General features: G+C 37.8%; 1 protein-coding gene across 2 annotated transcripts in view; it reads right to left on the reverse strand.

The window, feature by feature from the left end:
* Positions 1-2,804: 2,804 nt before the first annotated feature.
* The window catches only part of mboat2b (membrane bound O-acyltransferase domain containing 2b), a 181,693-nt gene continuing 164,924 nt past the window's right edge, over positions 2,805-19,573 (reverse strand). For both annotated transcript variants that reach the window (XM_063038088.1, XM_063038095.1), the window contains exons 9-14: positions 16,853-16,956; positions 16,292-16,356; positions 15,245-15,377; positions 13,475-13,626; positions 11,641-11,845; positions 2,805-5,243 (exon numbers count right to left, since the gene is read on the reverse strand). In XM_063038088.1, the coding sequence (XP_062894158.1) occupies positions 11,665-11,845; positions 13,475-13,626; positions 15,245-15,377; positions 16,292-16,356; positions 16,853-16,956 (635 nt within the window). In that variant the 3' untranslated portion in view covers positions 2,805-5,243; positions 11,641-11,664. The remainder of the gene's footprint in view (positions 5,244-11,640; positions 11,846-13,474; positions 13,627-15,244; positions 15,378-16,291; positions 16,357-16,852; positions 16,957-19,573) is intronic.

Consider the following 19,573-nt stretch of genomic DNA (forward strand, 5'->3'; position numbering starts at 1 on the left):
TTCTCTCTCTGTCATGGTCCATGGTCCTCTGTCCAATTCCTCCTTTTTCAGTTTTATCTTTTCCTCCTATCAACTTCCAACTTCCCACTTCATCCCCCCCTCTCCCAGTCACCTTACCCTTCACCTGGATTTACCTATAACATGCCAGTCTGTACTCCTTCCTCTCCCCCCCCCCACCTTATTCCGGCTCTTCCTTTCCTTTTTGGTCCTGATGATGGGTTGTGACCCACACCATTAACTATTTATTTCTCTCTGTAGATGCTGCCTGACCTGCTGAGTTTCTCCAGCATTTTGCGTGTGTTGCTCTGGATTTCCAGCAAGTACAGAACCTCTTGCGCTTATAAATCTCCAACCGTTGTGTTTGTCTGTGTAGTTTCAATGGTTTTAGAATCATTTCTGAAGATTGGTTTTGATAAACTTAAAGGATCAGTTAAACTGTGAACAGTATTTCCTGAGGACTGTTTCTCATTTTAATTAACACCCACCATAACTCCAGAATAAACTACAACAAGCTAGAAGTTTGCTGGAGAGGGGTGTGAAATACAGTTCATTTTAGCTACACCTGGGGCTCTCCATCTCCACACCATGTCCACCGCCAAACATACTTCCATGGTTTGTTTCTGTTGCAGTGTTTTACATACACAACTCCAAGTCCTATTTTTCCATTACTAAAGGTTTGAGTGTCCTCACATCTATCTATCTCAGTATTGTCTTCCTTAACCCATATATCCCACACACAAAACACCATTTCTGGCCTTCTGAGGTCTCACTTCACACTTTTGTAGTAGTTTCAACAGGCAGGATTCATAGAACATAGAACATAGAATAGTACAGCACAGTACAGGCCCTTCGGCCCTCAATGTTGTGCTGACCCTCAAACCCTGCCTCCCATATAAGCCTCCACCTTAGATTCCTTCATATACCTGTCTAGTAGTCTCTTAAACTTCACTAGTGTATCTGCCTCCACCACTGACTCAGGAAGTGCATTCCACTCACCAACCACTCTCTGAGTAAAAAAACTTCCTCTAATATCCCCCTTGAACTTCCCACCCCTTACCTTAAAGCCATGTCCTCTTGTATTGAGCAGTGGTGCCCTGGGGAAGAGGCGCTGGCTATCCACTCTATTTATTCCTCTTATTATCTTGTACACCTCTTTCATGTCTCCTCTCATCCTCCTTCTCTCCAAAGAGTAAAGCCCCAGCTCCCTCTGTTGAAATTTCTTATTGCTTTCTGAGAAGCTTTTAAACTACATCAAATCACATCTATCTATCCAAATAGGTTTTAGCTGTCCATTCAGATGTCTATAAATCTTTATCTCAACAGTTCATTTCCTTCACATCTTTGTGAGGAAACTTCTGGCATTTCTCCCCAGTGCAGTGTTTTATATAATGCAATATTTTAGAAAACAAAGCTTATGTATAGCCAATATTTTACCACTTAATACAATGTAGTCAGATTGGAGTGGGGAGGGGTTGGTTGAATGCACATGAATTACTTTTCTACATTCTGGGGCACATTCTCCATGCAAAGAAAGTCCGCTGAGATTTTATTTTATTATTTGTCTTGTTATACAATATTTTGTACAGTATTTTGCTATACAGTAGATTCTGATTAATTGGGTCATCGGTTAGTCGGGGCAGGCGCTTATTTGGGTCAACACTTAAAAAATCAAGAAAATAGCTGGAATTCTGTTTGTTTGTTTGGGACATTCTACCGCTTAATTGGGACAGGAGACTGTTGCCAAACAGTTTCTAACTATCACATGAAGTTGTGAGTTTGTTAGACACTACACCATGCTTAGAGCAAACAGTTTTTAAATAGTGTCAGTTGTGTGTGTTTGTGTTCAAAATGATTTTTGTCACTGATGGTGAGAAATAAGCAGTTTAGACAATGTAGAACTGTTTTGCTCACTGTGGTTTAAAGCATTGAGGCTTGTAGGTGCTAGAAACAGCTTGGAGTGAAAGTGAAATGATTTCATTACTTCAACAATTTAGGAATACTAAGGATTTGAAGGTATCGACAATCATCTTGAATGTTACAATGAATATGAAGATTTGGAGGATGCAATTGTCAAAAGCATTATATGAAGGCAGTCCATTATCTGCACTAGCTGTCTGCACTGATTTTGTTCTTACAGTCAATCAAAAGAACACAGCAGCATACACTGGATGAATTCTTCCATCGATAAGTATTAAGAATGATGAAGTTTTATAGTATAACAGTAGTACTGGTCGTGTTCTAATTTGTTTTGTATTTCACTTAAAGACATACTGTAATTTGTTACTCAGTTAAATGCTATGTTTTTAAAAAAAAATACATTTTTAACTATTTCCATGAAACTTCATCTCATTAGAGCAGCCACTTAATTGGGCTAAAATATACTGGTCACAATTTGTTCCAATTAACTGGAATCTACTGCATTTTATAGAAAACTCACTTTGCCATAATTATCATCAGCCATAACTACATTATGATTTCTAACAATATTATTCCAATAAATCTGCCCATTCTGTTCTTTCCTAGCTTGTATCGTTCCTCACACATTCCAATTAAAAATCCATTTGGGAGTTAAGGTGCTATGGCACACAATCCATTGAGTAGCACAAGTTTCTTATAAACTCTACAATTCTATAAATAACATCAGTGAGAATAAAAAAAAGCTCCCCATATTATCAGTATAATGGATCTAGAAGATTTTGACAATCATTCGGCAAGACTATACAACTCTGGAAGCAAGCTAACATCCCTCATTCAGTATGCATCCATCTCTTCCAACAGCTATCCATTAGATAAAATTAAATCAGGCTCCCAAATTATTTTGCAGAAACAAATTCTTAGCAATTATTTTAATCAAATTTTGATCTCACAAATTAAACATTACATATGATTATACAATCACTTCAACAATCACTTAACAGCTGGCATTATGTATCAAAACAATCAAATATAGCTTCTACAAAAGGTGAAGAAGAATCTCTGAAATGACATCAGTGCAGCTCTTTAAGAGTAATCTTTTTCCCTGCAAATTACAGGTAGAAAATACTTTACATATTTTGATAAACAAAAAATAGTTCAAAATATTGTATTATAATTTTGCTACAAGAATTAAAAATAGACAACATTGTGAGAATTGGAAAGGCATATTTTGGTGATTTCTATTCTGTTTAATCTTGTAAGGTTTTGAAAGCCCACAGCCACTGAACACTTTTTCATAATGGGAAAATAAACTAATTTATGTTCAATGTAGCATTAATAGAAAAATAAAATTGTTTGCAAAGTCAGTATTAAGAGGAATTTCCCCTTATGTAAAACATTTTGGAAGCCAATCCAAATTCATTTATAGTGGTTAAATTCAGAAACAAATCACAACAGGTTGAACAGCTGATGTTTAAAAATCTATAAAAACATCTAATATTTCATTTTTTGACATTAAAAGTTTTTTTCAACCATTCTCCTGAAATGAATTGCACTAGGATAAATTTTAATACAATTCATCACTGTGCAGATAATACAAATTTAATTAAACGTTTCCACATTGTAAACTTGATACAGCTAATATACCATTAATTACAGTGCAATGTTACAAATACATGGAATAAAAATGCTATCATCACTCTACTTTAAATATTCTAATATTCATATCAACCATGGATAAATGGCCATGCCTAGAATTGTTGAAACTGAGGTTGATTAAAAAGAACAAAACCATAGTCTTAAGTTAAGCTTAGCCTTCTGGAAACTAAAATTATAATGAGCATTGAACATTTAATCATTTTTATTTTATTTATTTAGAGATACAGCGTGGAATGGGCCCTTCAGGCCCTTCGAGCCATGCTGCCTAGCAACCCCTGACAACCCCTACTTAACCCTAACCTACACTGGACAACTTACAAAGACCAATTAACCTACCTGGTATGTCTTTGGACTGTGGGAGGAAACCAGAGCACCCAGAGAAAACCCATGCATTCCATGGGGAGGATATAGAAAGACTCCTTACAGAGGACACCAGAAGTGAACTCCGATATCCCAAGCTGTAATAGTGCTGCGCTAACCGCTACACTACCGTGGCCCCCACATACAACTAACAAGATTTATGACAGATGTGATTTTCTTGTCTTTCTTCACAGAAAAAGATAATTGTTGTTATGATTTGCTACATACCAATCTCATTCCATTCTTTGAATCTGTCATTTAAAAATTTAGACAGCAGTTGTATAGAAAAATTTAGTGTAAAGGTGGTTAAGGATTTGAATAAAAATTATACTTGAGGTTATTTAAATAAAACAACGTACAACATGAATGCATTTTTAATCAATTATTGCTATATTTTTCAGATGAGTCAAATTATTTTATTTTTTCTCCAAATAGCAATAATATTCTTATTTAGAGCCTGATAAATTGGAAGTTTTATTTGAAGTATAAATATATTGTGCTTGGTATTTATTCACATTAAAAATTTGTAAACATCGCTGATTTTACAGTGGACACCCTCAAAGAATGATTAAGAATATTTTGTCACAACCATGCACCACCTTTGTTAAATGACCAGTTGTTGATCGCAGGAGCCTCAAAATTTTCATGATCTTTAGTAGCATAAGCTCCAGTTTTGGCATTATTAACACTAGTACAATTTCAAGTACTTCTACAGTTCCTTATTGATTAACTATAAAACTATTTCTATTTCTTTTAAAAGCTTCAAATTTGACACATAGAAATTCAAGTTAGAAAAAAAATTAGTGCCCAATATCTACATATAAACCACTCTACTCAAAACAGAAAAAAAAATCCAAAACTGAATGCAGTCTATCATTAGGATTGGCATCGTGGTCATTGATACTTTTTGCTACAAACAAGATATTATCCCAATTCGAGTGACTACAGAAAAAAAGTCAGAATTCTTGCACTAAAATTCTGAAAACAATAAGTTATAACTTACATATTACCAACCATCTTAAAGCATAAAAATAAGTATTCAGCGTTTCAAAATGTAGATGATCATGTTTGAGGTTTTCAGAATATCCTTTCTTTCTCTGTCTACAAGTGAGTAGTATGGAAATAACTATTTCCTGTGTAGAAAACAAGAGGTTCCCCTCTCAATATCATAAGTCTTTGTCGTTCACATCTGTCGTTTATGGTTGCATTGTTGCTAGAAAATTAGAAGTTCTGAAATCAGCCCTTCAGATGAATCTCCAGGAAGTCAAAGGTCAAATTTATCCCCTGCAGATCTTGCATTAATAGTGTATCTGCAATTGAAATGAAGCACAGGATAACACTTAACTACAGGTTTCTGAAGCTATTTCATTGACAGCACAAACAGCGGTTAGACTAGTGACATGAGAATTCCATTGTACGTCTACAATTGCACAACATGGTAATACCACTTTATTCAGGGCTCAAATGACGAGGAAATGTGGATACATGAACAAATAAGATAATCACCAGAATCAGCTTTGCCTCAATTTTTAAATGGGAATAACTTTAGCTGAACTCCAGTCTTCAGAATCAGAATCAGGTTTATCATCACCGGCATGTGTCGTGAAATTTGTTAACTTAGCAGCAGCAGTTCAATGCAATACATAATATAGAAGAAAAATAACTAAGCAAATCAATTACAGTGTATGTATATTGGAAAGATTAAAAATTGTGCAAAACATTAATATATATTTATAATATTAATAATATATAACACACACAAAGACTGGAGTTCAGCTAACATTATTTCCATTTAAAAATTGAGGCAAAGCTAATTTTGGTAATTACCCCATTTGTTCATGTATCCACACCTTTCCTAGTCAAGAGAAAAATAGTTGGAGATGAACCGTAAACACTCCAAATGCCAAACCACAAATAAACCAGCCAAAATTAAGTAGATGTAATCAATATAGATCTCAGTAAAGCTGTTGTACAACTCATCATCAGGTTAATAAATACAGTTAGATGTCTTAAATTAAAAGAGAATTTCAAACTGGATTAAACAGTGCCAAAGAGCAAGAAATGAGGATATGGGTTTTAGAACGGCGGGAAACAGATAGTGGTGATATCTCAAGCTTTGGATATAGACCAATTATGAACAATGTATCTCAATGAGTTGATATAAACCTAGAAAGGAAAGAAGTGGGTGAAAGGGATTGATGGGATTGTTCTGAGACCAACGTAGACTTGATAGACCAATGGCCTTCTCCTCCTTTGTAGAAGATATGTAAACATCTGAATCACAACACAGGAGAACAAATTGGCATACCAGTGAAAGACACACAAAATTCTTACTGCAAATTTCATCACAATTGAGTTAGCATTCAGAGTTTAATGCTGCTTGTGGGTCTAACATAAACAAATCCAGAGTCTTGGGGAGAGGTTAACAACAGTTAGTTTGAGTCAACATTGATCAAATACACTTAAAGTGGAGGTGGCTTGAGGTTTCCTAAAGGTTAGTGATAGTCATTCCACAAAAATAATAAGGAATCAGCCTTATTTCTGTGATACATCCTTTGAGGTCTCTGTGGATGATAGACATTTCCCTCTCACAGGTGGGAAGGAGGCAGGAAGCTTGTTCAAGGATATGGAAAATCACAGTCAGAATCTAGATCTTGCACCGTAAGTATTTTAATGTCCTCAGTGCCAAGGACCATGAACCATCTTCTTTCTTCCCTACATGTGGCATAGGTCCACGTGCAGTTCACTTCAATGCACCCCCTGAAGCAAATACATTTTCACTTCCAGAACTTCATGTATGCTACCACAATTTCATATATTCATAAGAACACTGCATCTAGTTACAGCATATTGTCCTTCTTTAATCATGCAGACACACTGGAACACTGGGCAACAACAATGTTCCTCCAACGTTATATGATGATATGGCCAAAGAGAGCAGGAGTCTTACAGAGATCAAGTCCTGATCCAACAGATCATAGAGGAGAGAGTACCTTCTACAGTTGGAGCTTATTTCAGAAGCCACTGCTGCAGGTAATGTTGACCATGTAAGATGACTATATTCTCTGCCTAGTTTTCCTCCCCACTCATTGCATTTCCTTTCACTACATAAGCTTTCTTCAATTCTACACCCAGTGGTCACTTCATTAGGTATAGGAGGTACCTAATAAAGTAGACACCAAGTGTGTGTATGAGCCTTCTGCAGCCCATCCATTTCAAGGCTTGATGTGTTGTACATTCAGAAATACTCTTCTGCACCACTGTTGTAACTTTGCCATCTTCATCAGGGATGATGCTGAGGCATGTCTAGTCCGGTGGTAAATCATCTGAGCTCCTGATAGGTTTAGGACTAAGCAATCAGGTTTCTGCTGTCCTACCTTGTGTAAAATCATATTCCAGTTTTATTTTGAGCATACATTCATCTTTGTTAAAACTCTTATTCTTTAATCTTATTTCAATAGCTTCCTTCACTAGGCGGTCCTAAAAAACCATTGGTGCAGCACAGTAGTTTTATGCCGTCAAAGTCAATCCTGTGGTTATTGTGTATGCTATGTTCTGCTACCGCTGATTTCTCCAGGTGACCAAACTGGATACACCTCTGATGTTCCTGACGTGGGTTTCCACTGCACCCCTTCTGGCCGACATACACTGCTCCACATTCACAGGGAATCCTCTGATTTCCTTCTTCTGAAGTCAATAATCAGATCCTTGGTCTTGCTGACATTAAGAGGCTGTTGTTATGGCACCACTCAGCCAGATTTTCAACCTCCCTCCTACATGCTCATTCATCACCACCCGTGATTTGGACTATGACAGTGGTGTCATCAACAAACTTGAATATGGCATTGGAGCTGGGCTTAGCAACACAGTCGTAAGTGTACAGATGTAAAGCAAGGGGCACATAGCCTTGTGTGCACCTGTGCTAATGAAGGCCATGAACGAAATGTCATTGCCAATCCAAACTGACGGGGTCTGCAAGTGAGGCAATTCAGGATTCTCTTGCACAAGGAGGCATTGAGGCTCAGGTCTTGGAGCTTACTGATTAGTTTTGAGGGGATGATGGTATTGAGTGTTGAGCTGTAGTCAATAAAGAGCATCCTGATGTATGCATCTTTGCTGACCAGTTGTTCCAGAGTTGGTGAAAAGCCAATCTCAGGAAGGATTGATATGTTTCATCACCAACCTCTCAGAACACTCATCATAAGACCATAAGACCACAAGGTATGGGAGCAGAATTAGGCCATTTGGCCCATGGAATCTGCTCCACCATTTTCCTCTCGGATGATCCAGTTTTCCTCTCAGCCACTGTGGATGTAAGTGCTACTGGGTGATGGTCATTAAGCAGGTCACCACATTGTTCTCAGGCACTGGTATAACTGAAGCCTGTTTGAAGCAGGATAGTACCACACACTGGCGAAGTGAGAAGTTAAAGATCTCAGTGAACACTCCAGTCACTTGATCAGCACAGGTCTTTAGTACTTGACCTGGTACCCCATCTGGGCCGGATGCTTTTTGTGGGTTCATCCTTATGAAAACTGCTTGTATGTTGGCTTCAGAGACTGAAATCATAGGATTATCAGGGGTTGTGGGAGTTTGTGATGGTTCCTCCATGTTGTGACAGTCAAAGTGAGCATAGAAGTCATTGAGCTCACCTGGAAGCCCACAGAATTGCTGCTCACTGGATGCTTCTTTTTTGTCTTTTTTGCACCATTCTCTGTAAATTCTAGAGACTTGTGAGTGAAAATCTCAGGAAATCAACAGTTTCTGAGATAATCAAACAATCCCATCTGGGACCAAAAACTATTCCAAGCTCAAAGGTAATTAGATCACTTTTCTTCCCAATTCTGATGTATGGTCTGAACAACAAATGAAGCTCTTGACCATGTTTGCATGCCTTCATGCATTATGTTACTGTCAAAATCAGATTTATTTTCACCGGCATTTGTTGTGAAATTTGATTGATGATCACATGAATGACTGTTTAAATATTTGTATTAATGAGCAGGTGTACAGGCATACCTAATAAAGTGGCCACTGAGTTCAATTTCCAACTCCACCATCCTCCTGAATCCTGTGATTCTCTCTTTATGACTAATTCTAATACAGGTCAGGTCTGAGATTTGCTTTAATTTGATTGTCTTTTAGAAGTAGGATTGGCACATAATGTCAGCATGGATAAAATGGCTGCCGTCCAGAATGGTTGACCAGGAGTATTAAGTCATGCACAAGTTCAGCTACAAAAGGCTTAGTCAAGGCTTTCTACAGCAAAACCTAAAGAGCAACATTAATGTAAACGTGCAGGTGGCATTGGAGGCAGTCATTAGTCTTACTTGAAGCAGAGCTTGATAGGTTTTTGATTAGAAAGGGCATTGAAAATTATGAGGAGATGAAGGGAGAATGGCATTGAGAGGGAAAATAAATCAGCCATGATCAGATGGCAGAGAAGACTCAAAGAGCTGAATAGTCGAATTCTGTTCCTTTGTCTTACGGTCCTAATGCTGGGAATGTTGGCCTCAGATGGATGCTGACATTTAGTTTGCTTATCCTTCAAATGGACTTGCATGGATGGCAAGCAGCACAGGATATCCTCCAGTGCCCCACGTTGCTTTGTTGAGGGAAATCCACGTCTAAGCAGCATCTGAGGGTTGGATGACACTACATGATGGACCATGATTCTTGTGCCAGCTTTGAGGCATTGATATTCAAACACCCTTCTCCTTTGAAGGTCAAAGGTTGTGCTGGTGCATTAAATGTGATGCTGAATTTCATAATTGATTATCTGCCTTCACGAGGGGTGGCTCACTGGATGTAGAAAGTGGTTCACATTTTAGCTTGCCCACAGAAGGCAAAAAGTGGTTGTAGACGGGTCATATTCTGCATGGAGGTTGGTCACCAGTGGTGTGCCTCAGGGATCTGTTCTGGGACCCCTACTCTTCGTGATTTTTATAAATGACCTGGATGAAGAAGTGAAGGGATGAGTTAGTAAATTTGCTGATGACACAAAGGTTGAAGATGTGGATAGCATGGAGGGCTGTCAGAGGTTATAGGAGGACACTGATATAATGCAAAACTGGGCTGAGAAGTGGCAGGTAAAGTTCAACCCAGATAAGTGTGAGGTGGTTCATTTTGGTAGGTCAAATATGATGACTGAATATAGCATTAATGGTAAAACTCTTGGCAGTGTGGAGGATCAGAGGGATCTTGGGGTCTGAGTCCACAGGACACTCAAGGCTGCTGCGTAGATTGACTCTGTGGTTAAGAAAGCATACGATGCATTGGCCTTCACCAATTGCAGGATTGAGTTTAGGAGCCGAGAGGTAATGTTGAAGCTACATAGGACCCTGGTCAGACCCCACTTGGAGTACTGTGCTCAGTTCTGGTCGCCTCACTACAGGAAGGATGTGGAAACCATAGAAAGGGTGCAGAGGAGATTTACAAGGATGGTGCCTGGATTGGGGAGCATGCCTTATGAAAACAGGTTGAGTGAACTCGGCCTTTTCTCCTTGGAGTGACGGAGGATGAGAGGTGACCTGATAGAGGTGTATAAGATGATGAGAGGCATTGATCGTGTGGATAGTCAGAGGCTTTTTCTCATGGCTGAAATGGTTAGCATGAGAGGGCACAGTTTTAAGGTGCTTGGAAGTAGGTACAGAGGAGATATCAGGGGTAAGTTTTTTTTAAAAACTCAGACATTGATGAGTGCGTGGAATGGGCTGCTGGCAACAGTGGTGGAGGCGGATACAATAGGGTCTTTTAAGAGACTTCTGGACAGGTATACGGAGCTCAGAAAAATAGAGGGCTATGGGTAACCCCAAGTAATTTCTCAGGTAAGGACATGTTCAGCACAGCTTTGTGGGCCGAAGGGCCTGTATTGTGCTGTAAGTTTTCTATGATTCTATGATATTAAACAGTGGAAAAATGAAAGGGAAATTATACTTCAGAATTGCACTCGGCCATGAAAACTGCTATAAAATACAAATCTTAATCAATATGAACTATCTTGCAAACTTTGCTGTGAAACTCAGCAGTGCAGACTGAAATCCCTTATTTCAAACTGTATTCTTTCAAAATTTCCTAAATGAGTGCAGGAAGTAGTTATCTTTAGTAAAATGAACTATATAACCAAGGCTGTCAAACATGGCTTTATTTCCCTATAAGCAATGTACAAAAATATCTTCATTTGTGTCATGTGATATATGAAATATTAGTACAAGTGCCCGTCATATTAACTCACAAGTTTGGCAGGATTAAAGAGAGTTGTGTGATATCACCATTACATGAGAATCAAGCTAATTTTTTACAAATCTCTATTTTGGGATTGGCCAAGACTAAGGTGTCCTTAATGTGCTCTGATATTTCATCATCTCCAGGATCAGATACAATTTTGCTTTGTTTCAAAGATCCTAATCGGCTGAACGTGGCTTTATTTCACAAAACGTCATGGTTCTTCATAAACTTATTTAATACAACTTCTCAAAAGCAATATTTTAATTGACAAGAAATCAAATCATCTCTGGACTGGGTCATACCTCATATAGAAGAATTCTAACCAGCTGACGTATAATGTGGCTGAAGATTTGTTAATTTCAATCTGTCTGCTTCTGTTTGGCGTTTTAAAAATATGTAATTTAAGCATAATTTGCACAAACTCTCATTAAATAACTCACACTTGTTAAAAACAGTAAAGAATTTATTTGCAGTCCTAACCTCCTATTCAAATGCACTTGGTGTTCACGATGGTCTTGGTATCTGGTCCAAGTTGTTGTTCAAAGCAGAATAATTGTTCGAGGTCAATCGTTCTACCAGTGATTTCTGTTTTGAATGGTTCTGTTCATTTTCCTTTCGTCTTGGTTTAATTGGCAATACCAATATGACCAACAGAGGAACGACATGGAAACAATAATACCAAGAACTAGGAAAGAAAATAATTAAATGTTAGACAAACATAAAATGATAGAATTGCAAATAAATGAATAAACAGTTAATTCACCTGAAGTTAAAAATATTTTTGGCACCCAGCAGCATGAAAGAAAAATATATTTCATGGTAACAGAGATGAGCGTCAAAAAGAGATAATATGAAATAACAAATGCATCTGATTAAGAATACTTGGGTCTTAATTGAAAACAAACAACTTAAAAAAAATTATCAGGTCCTGATGGAAGTCTTGGCCCGAGATGTCGACTGTTTACTCTTTTCCATTGATGCTGCCCGGTCTGCTGAGTTCCTCCAGTATTTTGTGAGAGTTGCTCTGGACTTCCAGCATCTGCAGATTTTCTCCTATTGAAGGTACTAGATTAGGTTCTCATGTAAAGTAGAATTTTTGCCAGTGGTGCATGCACCAACTGAAAATGCATTTCATCATCAGCAACACCACTCATGCCTAGACTTCCTATTTTTAAAAAAAATCTTTCCTTGATGGAAACCTGGAGGAATTTAATCAAGATAGTCAGAAATTATTTTCTACAGGTAGCAAATTTTAAATGATCAAAAGTGTTAGACCCATTCACTGATCATCTTCAGACAGAGAGAATCTGCTTGGCTTTTTGGAGCTTCTTTGCAGAGGATTAGTCGAAAATGACAATTCAGCCTTGGAACTGCTGCTGGTACATGTAGAGAGGGCTGTGTTCTGATTTCTACACTCAGGTAGCTCAGAGTTCAATTTGTGCTCTATGTAATTTGTGCATAAAATTCTCATATTCATGCTGTTTATAAACACATTAGGAAAATTACACCAAAAATTATGTAGCAGAAATTCTGTTTCCCTTTTTATCATGCTCACATATCTCATATATGATTGATCTATCACTGAACTGAAGTACTTGCTTTTCCAATCAAATACCATGGGTGTTCTAAATCGGCATCACTGCACAATATGGCAATGCAACAGCACTAGTTTGCATATATTGCTTGTGTATTAATTTAGGAATGAATTTTAGTTTCTGGTTACTTCCTGGTCCTTTTGCTCCCAGAAGATTAAACTGTTTTGCTCAGTAGATGGCAATATGATTCTCAACTGTTTCCCCTTCACACCCACTCCACCGAACTCCAAAGTAATGCATTAGGATTTTTAATATCCATTGTACAATCTCGCAGGCATAATTAGATTGACCACTTTTCATCTTGTAAAAGTAGGGTATTGGTTACGAGTCAAGAGGAAGTGTTCAAACCCAGTACCTACACCCAAATATTGATTGCATTACAATTAAATCTTATTCACCATAGTATATGATAGCATAATAGATCTAGTTTGTATATCGCATCAGAATGCCTTTGCGTCATTTTATATATTGAGCTCACAATCAGCTGGAAGATATGGATTTGATTAATAAAACTGTCCAATTCCTGCAGGTATTTTGCCTGCATCAGAAATAACAAAAACTAATATTGATAAAAACTTATTAATGTGGGTGGCAATATTATTCTCAAGATCTTTTAAAAGGCATATCTAGCAAGAAAAGGTTTTTTCTTGTAGCAAGAAAGTATTTTTCCCCATTTCACTAAAAAACTATCAGAAGATAATCAGATATTTTCAGCTTACCGGTAAAATTTTAGGGATGGCTCCACTGAGAGCAAAACAAATGGCGCAACTGTGTAGCTTATTGCTATCATGGTTGCAATCCAGGTGAAAATGTCATAAAATAATTTGAACGCTGGTGTCCTAATAAAAGAGTTTCTAAAGTTGTTTCTAATCTGAAAAAAAAACACACCAAGGCAGTTAATACTCTGACAAAACTTGCTTTGGAAGTAATCTAGTTTGTTACACTCATCCGCTAAGGATTTCTTAGTAATTCACTAATCAGAAAAGCATGGGAGCTGTAGCTGCATCTCAGCAGTGGGGAGAAATGACTCTGTTTTACCCACTGAGCACCCAATATATGCTTATTCTGCAAAGAACAATTGCGACTTTCCATCTGAATAGCTACCAGAAATTCTGACATCATTTGATTGTTTTGAAGGCTAAAACAAGGAGCTGATTATTGGTTTCGGGAGAAGGAAACCAGAGGTCCATGAGCCAATCTTCATTAGAAGATTAGATGTGGAGAGGGATAACACCTTTAAATTCCTAGGTGTTATTATTTCGGAGGACCTGTCCTGGGCCCAGCACACAAGTGCCATTACAAAGAAAGCATGGAAGTTCCTCAACTTCCTTAGAAGTTTGCAGAGATTCAGAATGATATCTAAAACTTTGACAAACTTCTATGGATGTATAGTGGACAGTATATTCGCTGACTGCATCACAGCCAGGCGTGGAAACACCAATGCCCTTGAACAGAAAATGCTACGAAAAGAATTGGATATGGCCCAGTCCATCACAGGTAAAGACCTCCCAATTATTGAGCACATCTACATGAAACGCTGTCGCAGGAAAACAGCATCCATCATCAGGGACCCCCATTACCTAGGACGTGCTCTCTTCTTGGTGCTGCCATCAGGAAGAAGTTACAGGAGCCTCAAGACTCACAACACCAGGCTCAGGACCAGCTACTACCCCTCAACCATCAGGCTCTTGAACCAAAGGGAATAACTTCACTTGTCCCATCACTGAAATGTTCCCACAACTAAAGGACTCATTTTCAAGGACTCTTCATCTCATGTTATTGATATTTATTGTTTATCTAATTATTATTTTTATTTCTTATTTTTCTATTTGTGTAGTTTGTTGTCTTCTGCACTCTGGTTGGTTTTTCGTTGGTTCTGTTATGGTTATTATTCTGAAGATTTACTGACAATGCCCAGAAGAAAATGAATCTCAGGGTTGTATCAGATGACATGCATGTACTTTGATAGTAAAATTAACTTTGAAAATCCAGTATCTTTGGATAAATTAAATCTAAAAATATTTCTAAATTCTATTGCTTTCTGCTATTTATAGACAGATGTTGCTTTTATCAGGTCAAAGAATGACCAAAAATTGTTTTTAAATGTTGCTTTGCTACCGTTACACCATATTGAAAAGGCGTAAAATGTACTGAAAGCCCATACTGTGTTTTTCTTGTCCATGTTGATTATCTATAGATTACTGTCTATGGTTAGACAGGGTACATTTATCAACCAACTGTACAGATCATGACAAAGATTATTCTGAAACTGTCAATTACATATGTAAATGGAGGCAATGAATTGAATTTGACAATGTATCAAAATGCAATTTCTATAAGAAAATGTATCACACACTTGGCTGCCTCACAAAACAGTGCAAGTTTAAGCACTTAAATAAATTTTTGTCAAGGCAAGGGAGAACATACAAGAATGTAAACTATACTGTTACAAAGGTTATATGAAAGGAGAAATCCAAATGATGACTTACTGCGCGAGCTGCTAATGTTATTGGTATTGCTGTAAGAAACGTCATGTAATAGCCTGGGTACACTCCATGCCACATTGCAGAGAGGATAAAAGTTGCTACTGTTGGATGATAATGGCAGCGGTCATAGCAAACTCTGAAAGGGAAAGGCACAGTTTAAAATTCATGAGCTTTCATAAACAACTTCCTTAACTCTATTAGACCAATATCCCCAAAGCATCAATTCCTTGCCGAGCTTCTTTCCACAGGGATCAAACTTATACTTTTCACATTATTCTTATAAAAATTAGTATTAATTAATTGATCTCAAATCATAGTCCCAAATTGTACTTGAGTTGGTCTGCGTCTTGATTATACTTCCCATGTTAGTCTTAAAGTTGCATTTATCCTTTATAGCCACATGACTTTCCATGTCCTGGAGATTTCTAGTATGCTATCACACAGCTGTTTTGTTGTCTCTAAATGGCTCTGACATTGTGATACTGCAATAGGCAGGCACAGAAGTCCTTAAAGCACACTGCAGATATCTGTCAATTCTCTGAAAGTTGGCTCGTCATCAATGCATACCTGGCCTTTAAGGATCAAAGTATTTTTACTGATACGATAACCTTGGTTACAGATTTCAGACTTTGGACTGTACCATTCACATTTGCCAAATACTTAAGTAAAACTATTCTAAGAATCAATTAATATTTTCTGAATGTTACAAAAGTTGGTGATCTGATGTAAACTGGGGTATTCAAACAATTATTTGATGACAAATTAGGCTCAATGTTCACAAAACAAGCCTTCAACAAGATTTGCACCTTACAATTGCAATCATGAGGATACAACATAACCTATATTGTTTTAATATACAAATTCCAAATCACAAAACCTAAAGACAACTCTATCTTAACTGCAAGCAAGAGAAAATCTGCAGATGCTGTTAATCCAAGCAACACACACACACACACAATACTGGAGGAACTCAGCAGGTCAGGCAACATCTATGGAAAAGAGTACAGTTGACAGCAATAAGGTTAAGAAAAAGTCAAACCAGATTTTTACCTTTTAAACCAGCGAGCTGTTTGTATGTTCCAGTTATCAATGAACATTTTAAAACTTGTTGCTGACTGCAAAAAGTAAGCATTGAAAAAAAAGTTACATTATCTGAAATTACTTTCACTTGAAGTAGGTTAATAAAAGGCAAGAAAGCTCCAAAGCACTGTGGGAAGTGGAGGTAGAGATTATATTTGTTTAAGATAATATCTCAAAGTCTGGAGCAGATAATCTGGTTCTTTTAGAACACACAAAATCTACACAAAATCTAAGCTAATTATAAGAATCAAATACAAACGTAGAACACAGTGTGAAAAGTAGAAGCTTAACTTTCTGTCACAGAAGAAAACAAGTTAAGTGCAAAGGACTGCATAAATCATTTTTTGCCATCTATACAAACTTTTCAGATTTAGATTTTATCCTCATCTTGTGCTTGAATATCTTAGTAAAATGTAAAGATCCCAGTGGATACAGTCTCAAGGAAACAAGCATTGCATTTCTTAGAGAAACTAGAATTGGGGATGGTGTCACATAAGTGTAGTTGTCATCAAGTTAAAGAAAAATTCTCACCTCAATGTTCACAATATTTAAATTTGAAATCAAGTCCCAACGTGCATTGCCTTGCTCATCATAACCATTGAAGCCAAATCCTGCAGCATTGTTGATAGCGTCAGCTATTGAAAATAAAATTTAATAATAATGATAAATTTTTAAATACATGAGTGTAGTTATTAGGTTTTTTTCACTGTTTACTCACAAATATTCACAATTACTTCTGTGAGATAAAGTTCCCCTGAAGTTAGAATTCTATGCCCTCTAGTTTTTGATTTCCCAACGGTGCGAAAAAGACTGAGTTCTGTTATTGCTTTTCCCTTGTCCTGATGAAATAAAATTATCTGTAGGGAGGGAATGCTTAAAATTTTTTTTGCTGTAACACAGCACGTGACAATAATAAACCAATCACCAAATGTAAATACAAAAGTGGACACTAAGAGACAATTGATTTTGACCTTTCAAGCAGACATCAGATTCAAAGACAAAGTTATTTAAATATTTGATAACTACAGCTCTCACATTGCTGTGTGTTATCACCTACCACCACAGGAATAATGAAGGCAAAATTAAACAAATCAGCCCATCCAACATGTTGAACAAGCCCAAGACTCCCCACATTTGCCCTGATCCCACATGGTTCTCCAGCTTCTGGCCCATCTCTATTCACGCTACTTCTGAATTCATAGTGCACTCAAGATCTTTTTCCTCAGAATTTTACCAACCAGAAGTGCTGTTGATAAAGCTTCCTGAGTCTCATCTACTGTTCTCTACCTTCAGTCCTATCAAATCAATCATAAATGCTTCAATCAAAAAAAAACTTGACTTCTATAACCATACAAAATACTCCTTCACTGAAGCCACTCCTTTACACTTCAGTTTATTGTTCCTTTCAGATAAATACTTAGATTTTTGGTTTCTTGCTCTTTACAGTACCTAAATAAACCCGAATTATAGCTACTACAACTCTAACAAAAGGAAAATCATCCTTCTAGCTTCTCCAGATTATCTCATTGAAGCTCAAAGAATTCTTAAGATTCTGCAGATTTGAGTTTTTCCCTGGCTGGAAAATATAGAACCAGAGTATCACAGTTGCGAAATGAGGGGTTAGCCAGGACATCAACACGGAGATAGCAGTAATAACGGTAAGATCTTGGACCATATAGGAAACTGAAATTTGGGATGGAAAATGTTGATTAAAGACAAGGTACAGAGTATGGTGCTGTAAGGAAACAAATAAGGGAAGGGATACAAGAATAAGGCAAATGCACCCACACATGCATGCAGAGCAACGCATTACCTTTCTTGCAACTAGATTTCCTGACAAAGTTACACCTGTATCATTGTATATTGCTAATGCATGTCACCAACTCCTGAAAACAACAGCAGCATCCACCTTGCCCTCAAATTTACTTGGTCCAACTCTGACACCTCCCTTCCTTTTCTTGATCAGAATCAGAATCAGGTTTATTATCACTGGTGTGTGTCGTGAAATTTGTTAACTTAGCAGCAACAGTTCAATGCAATACATAATATAGAAGAGGAAAAAACAAGTAAATCATTTACAGCATACATATATTGAATAGATTAAAAGTTGTGCAAAAAACAGGAATAATATATATAAAAAACATGAGGTAGTGCTCACAGGTTCAATGTCCATTTAGGAATCGGATGGCAGAGGGGAAGAAGCTGTTCCTGAATTACTACGTGCGCCTTCAGGCTTCTGTACCTCCTACCTGATGGTAACAGTGAGAAAGGGCATGCCCTGGCTGATGGGGTTCCTTAATAATGGATGCTGCCTTTCTGAGACACCACTCCTTGAAGATGTCCTGGATACTTTGTAGGCTAGTACCCAAGATGGAGCCGACTAAATATACAACCCTCTGCAGCTTCTTTCGATCCTGTGCAGTAGTGTCCCCCCTACCACCCCATACCAGACAGTGATGCAGCCTATCAGAATGCTCTCCATGGTACACCTATGGATGCTTGTATCTGTTAACATGCCAAATCTCTTCAAGCTCCTAATGAAGTATAGCTACTCTGTCTCCATCTCTGAAGACAAACTATCTACCAATATCTTTTACAAACCTACTGACTCAGTTATCTTGACTTCTTCTTCCTACTGTGTCACTTGTAAAGATGCTATTCCATTCTCTCAGTTCTTTTGTCTCCTTTGCATCTGTTCTCAGGATGAGAATTTCCATTCTGGAATATCCTCCTTTTACAACAAACGGGTTTTCCCTTCCACCATCGTTGATGCTGCCCTCGATTCTTATCTTCTCTATTTTCCACAATCTGCCCTCACCAATTCTCCCACTGACATAACAGGGATAATGCTCCCCATGTCCTTACATACCACCCCACAAGCCACTGTATCCAGCACATCATCTTCTGCAATGCCCGCCATTTCCAATGGGATCTAGGCACATCTTTCTTTCTCCCTCGCACCATACTTTCCATAGGGATCACCCCTATGTGACTCCCTTGTCCACTCATCCCTCCTTACTGATAACCTTGCTGGCACTTAGCCTCTGCAAGCATATCAAGTGCTACATCTGTCCCTACACTTCCGCCTTCACCATCATTCAGGTCCCCAAAGAGTCCTTCCAGGCAAGCTGATACTTCACCTGCGAGTCTGTCGGGGTTAGCTATTCTATCCAGTGCTCCCGACAGAGACTGAGGGACCGCTTCATCGAGCACCTTGTTCCATGTGCAACAAAAGGCAGGATTTCCCAGTGG

Source organism: Mobula hypostoma, chromosome 2 (assembly GCF_963921235.1).
Source record: "Mobula hypostoma chromosome 2, sMobHyp1.1, whole genome shotgun sequence".
NCBI classification, from domain to species: Eukaryota; Metazoa; Chordata; class Chondrichthyes; order Myliobatiformes; family Myliobatidae; genus Mobula; species Mobula hypostoma.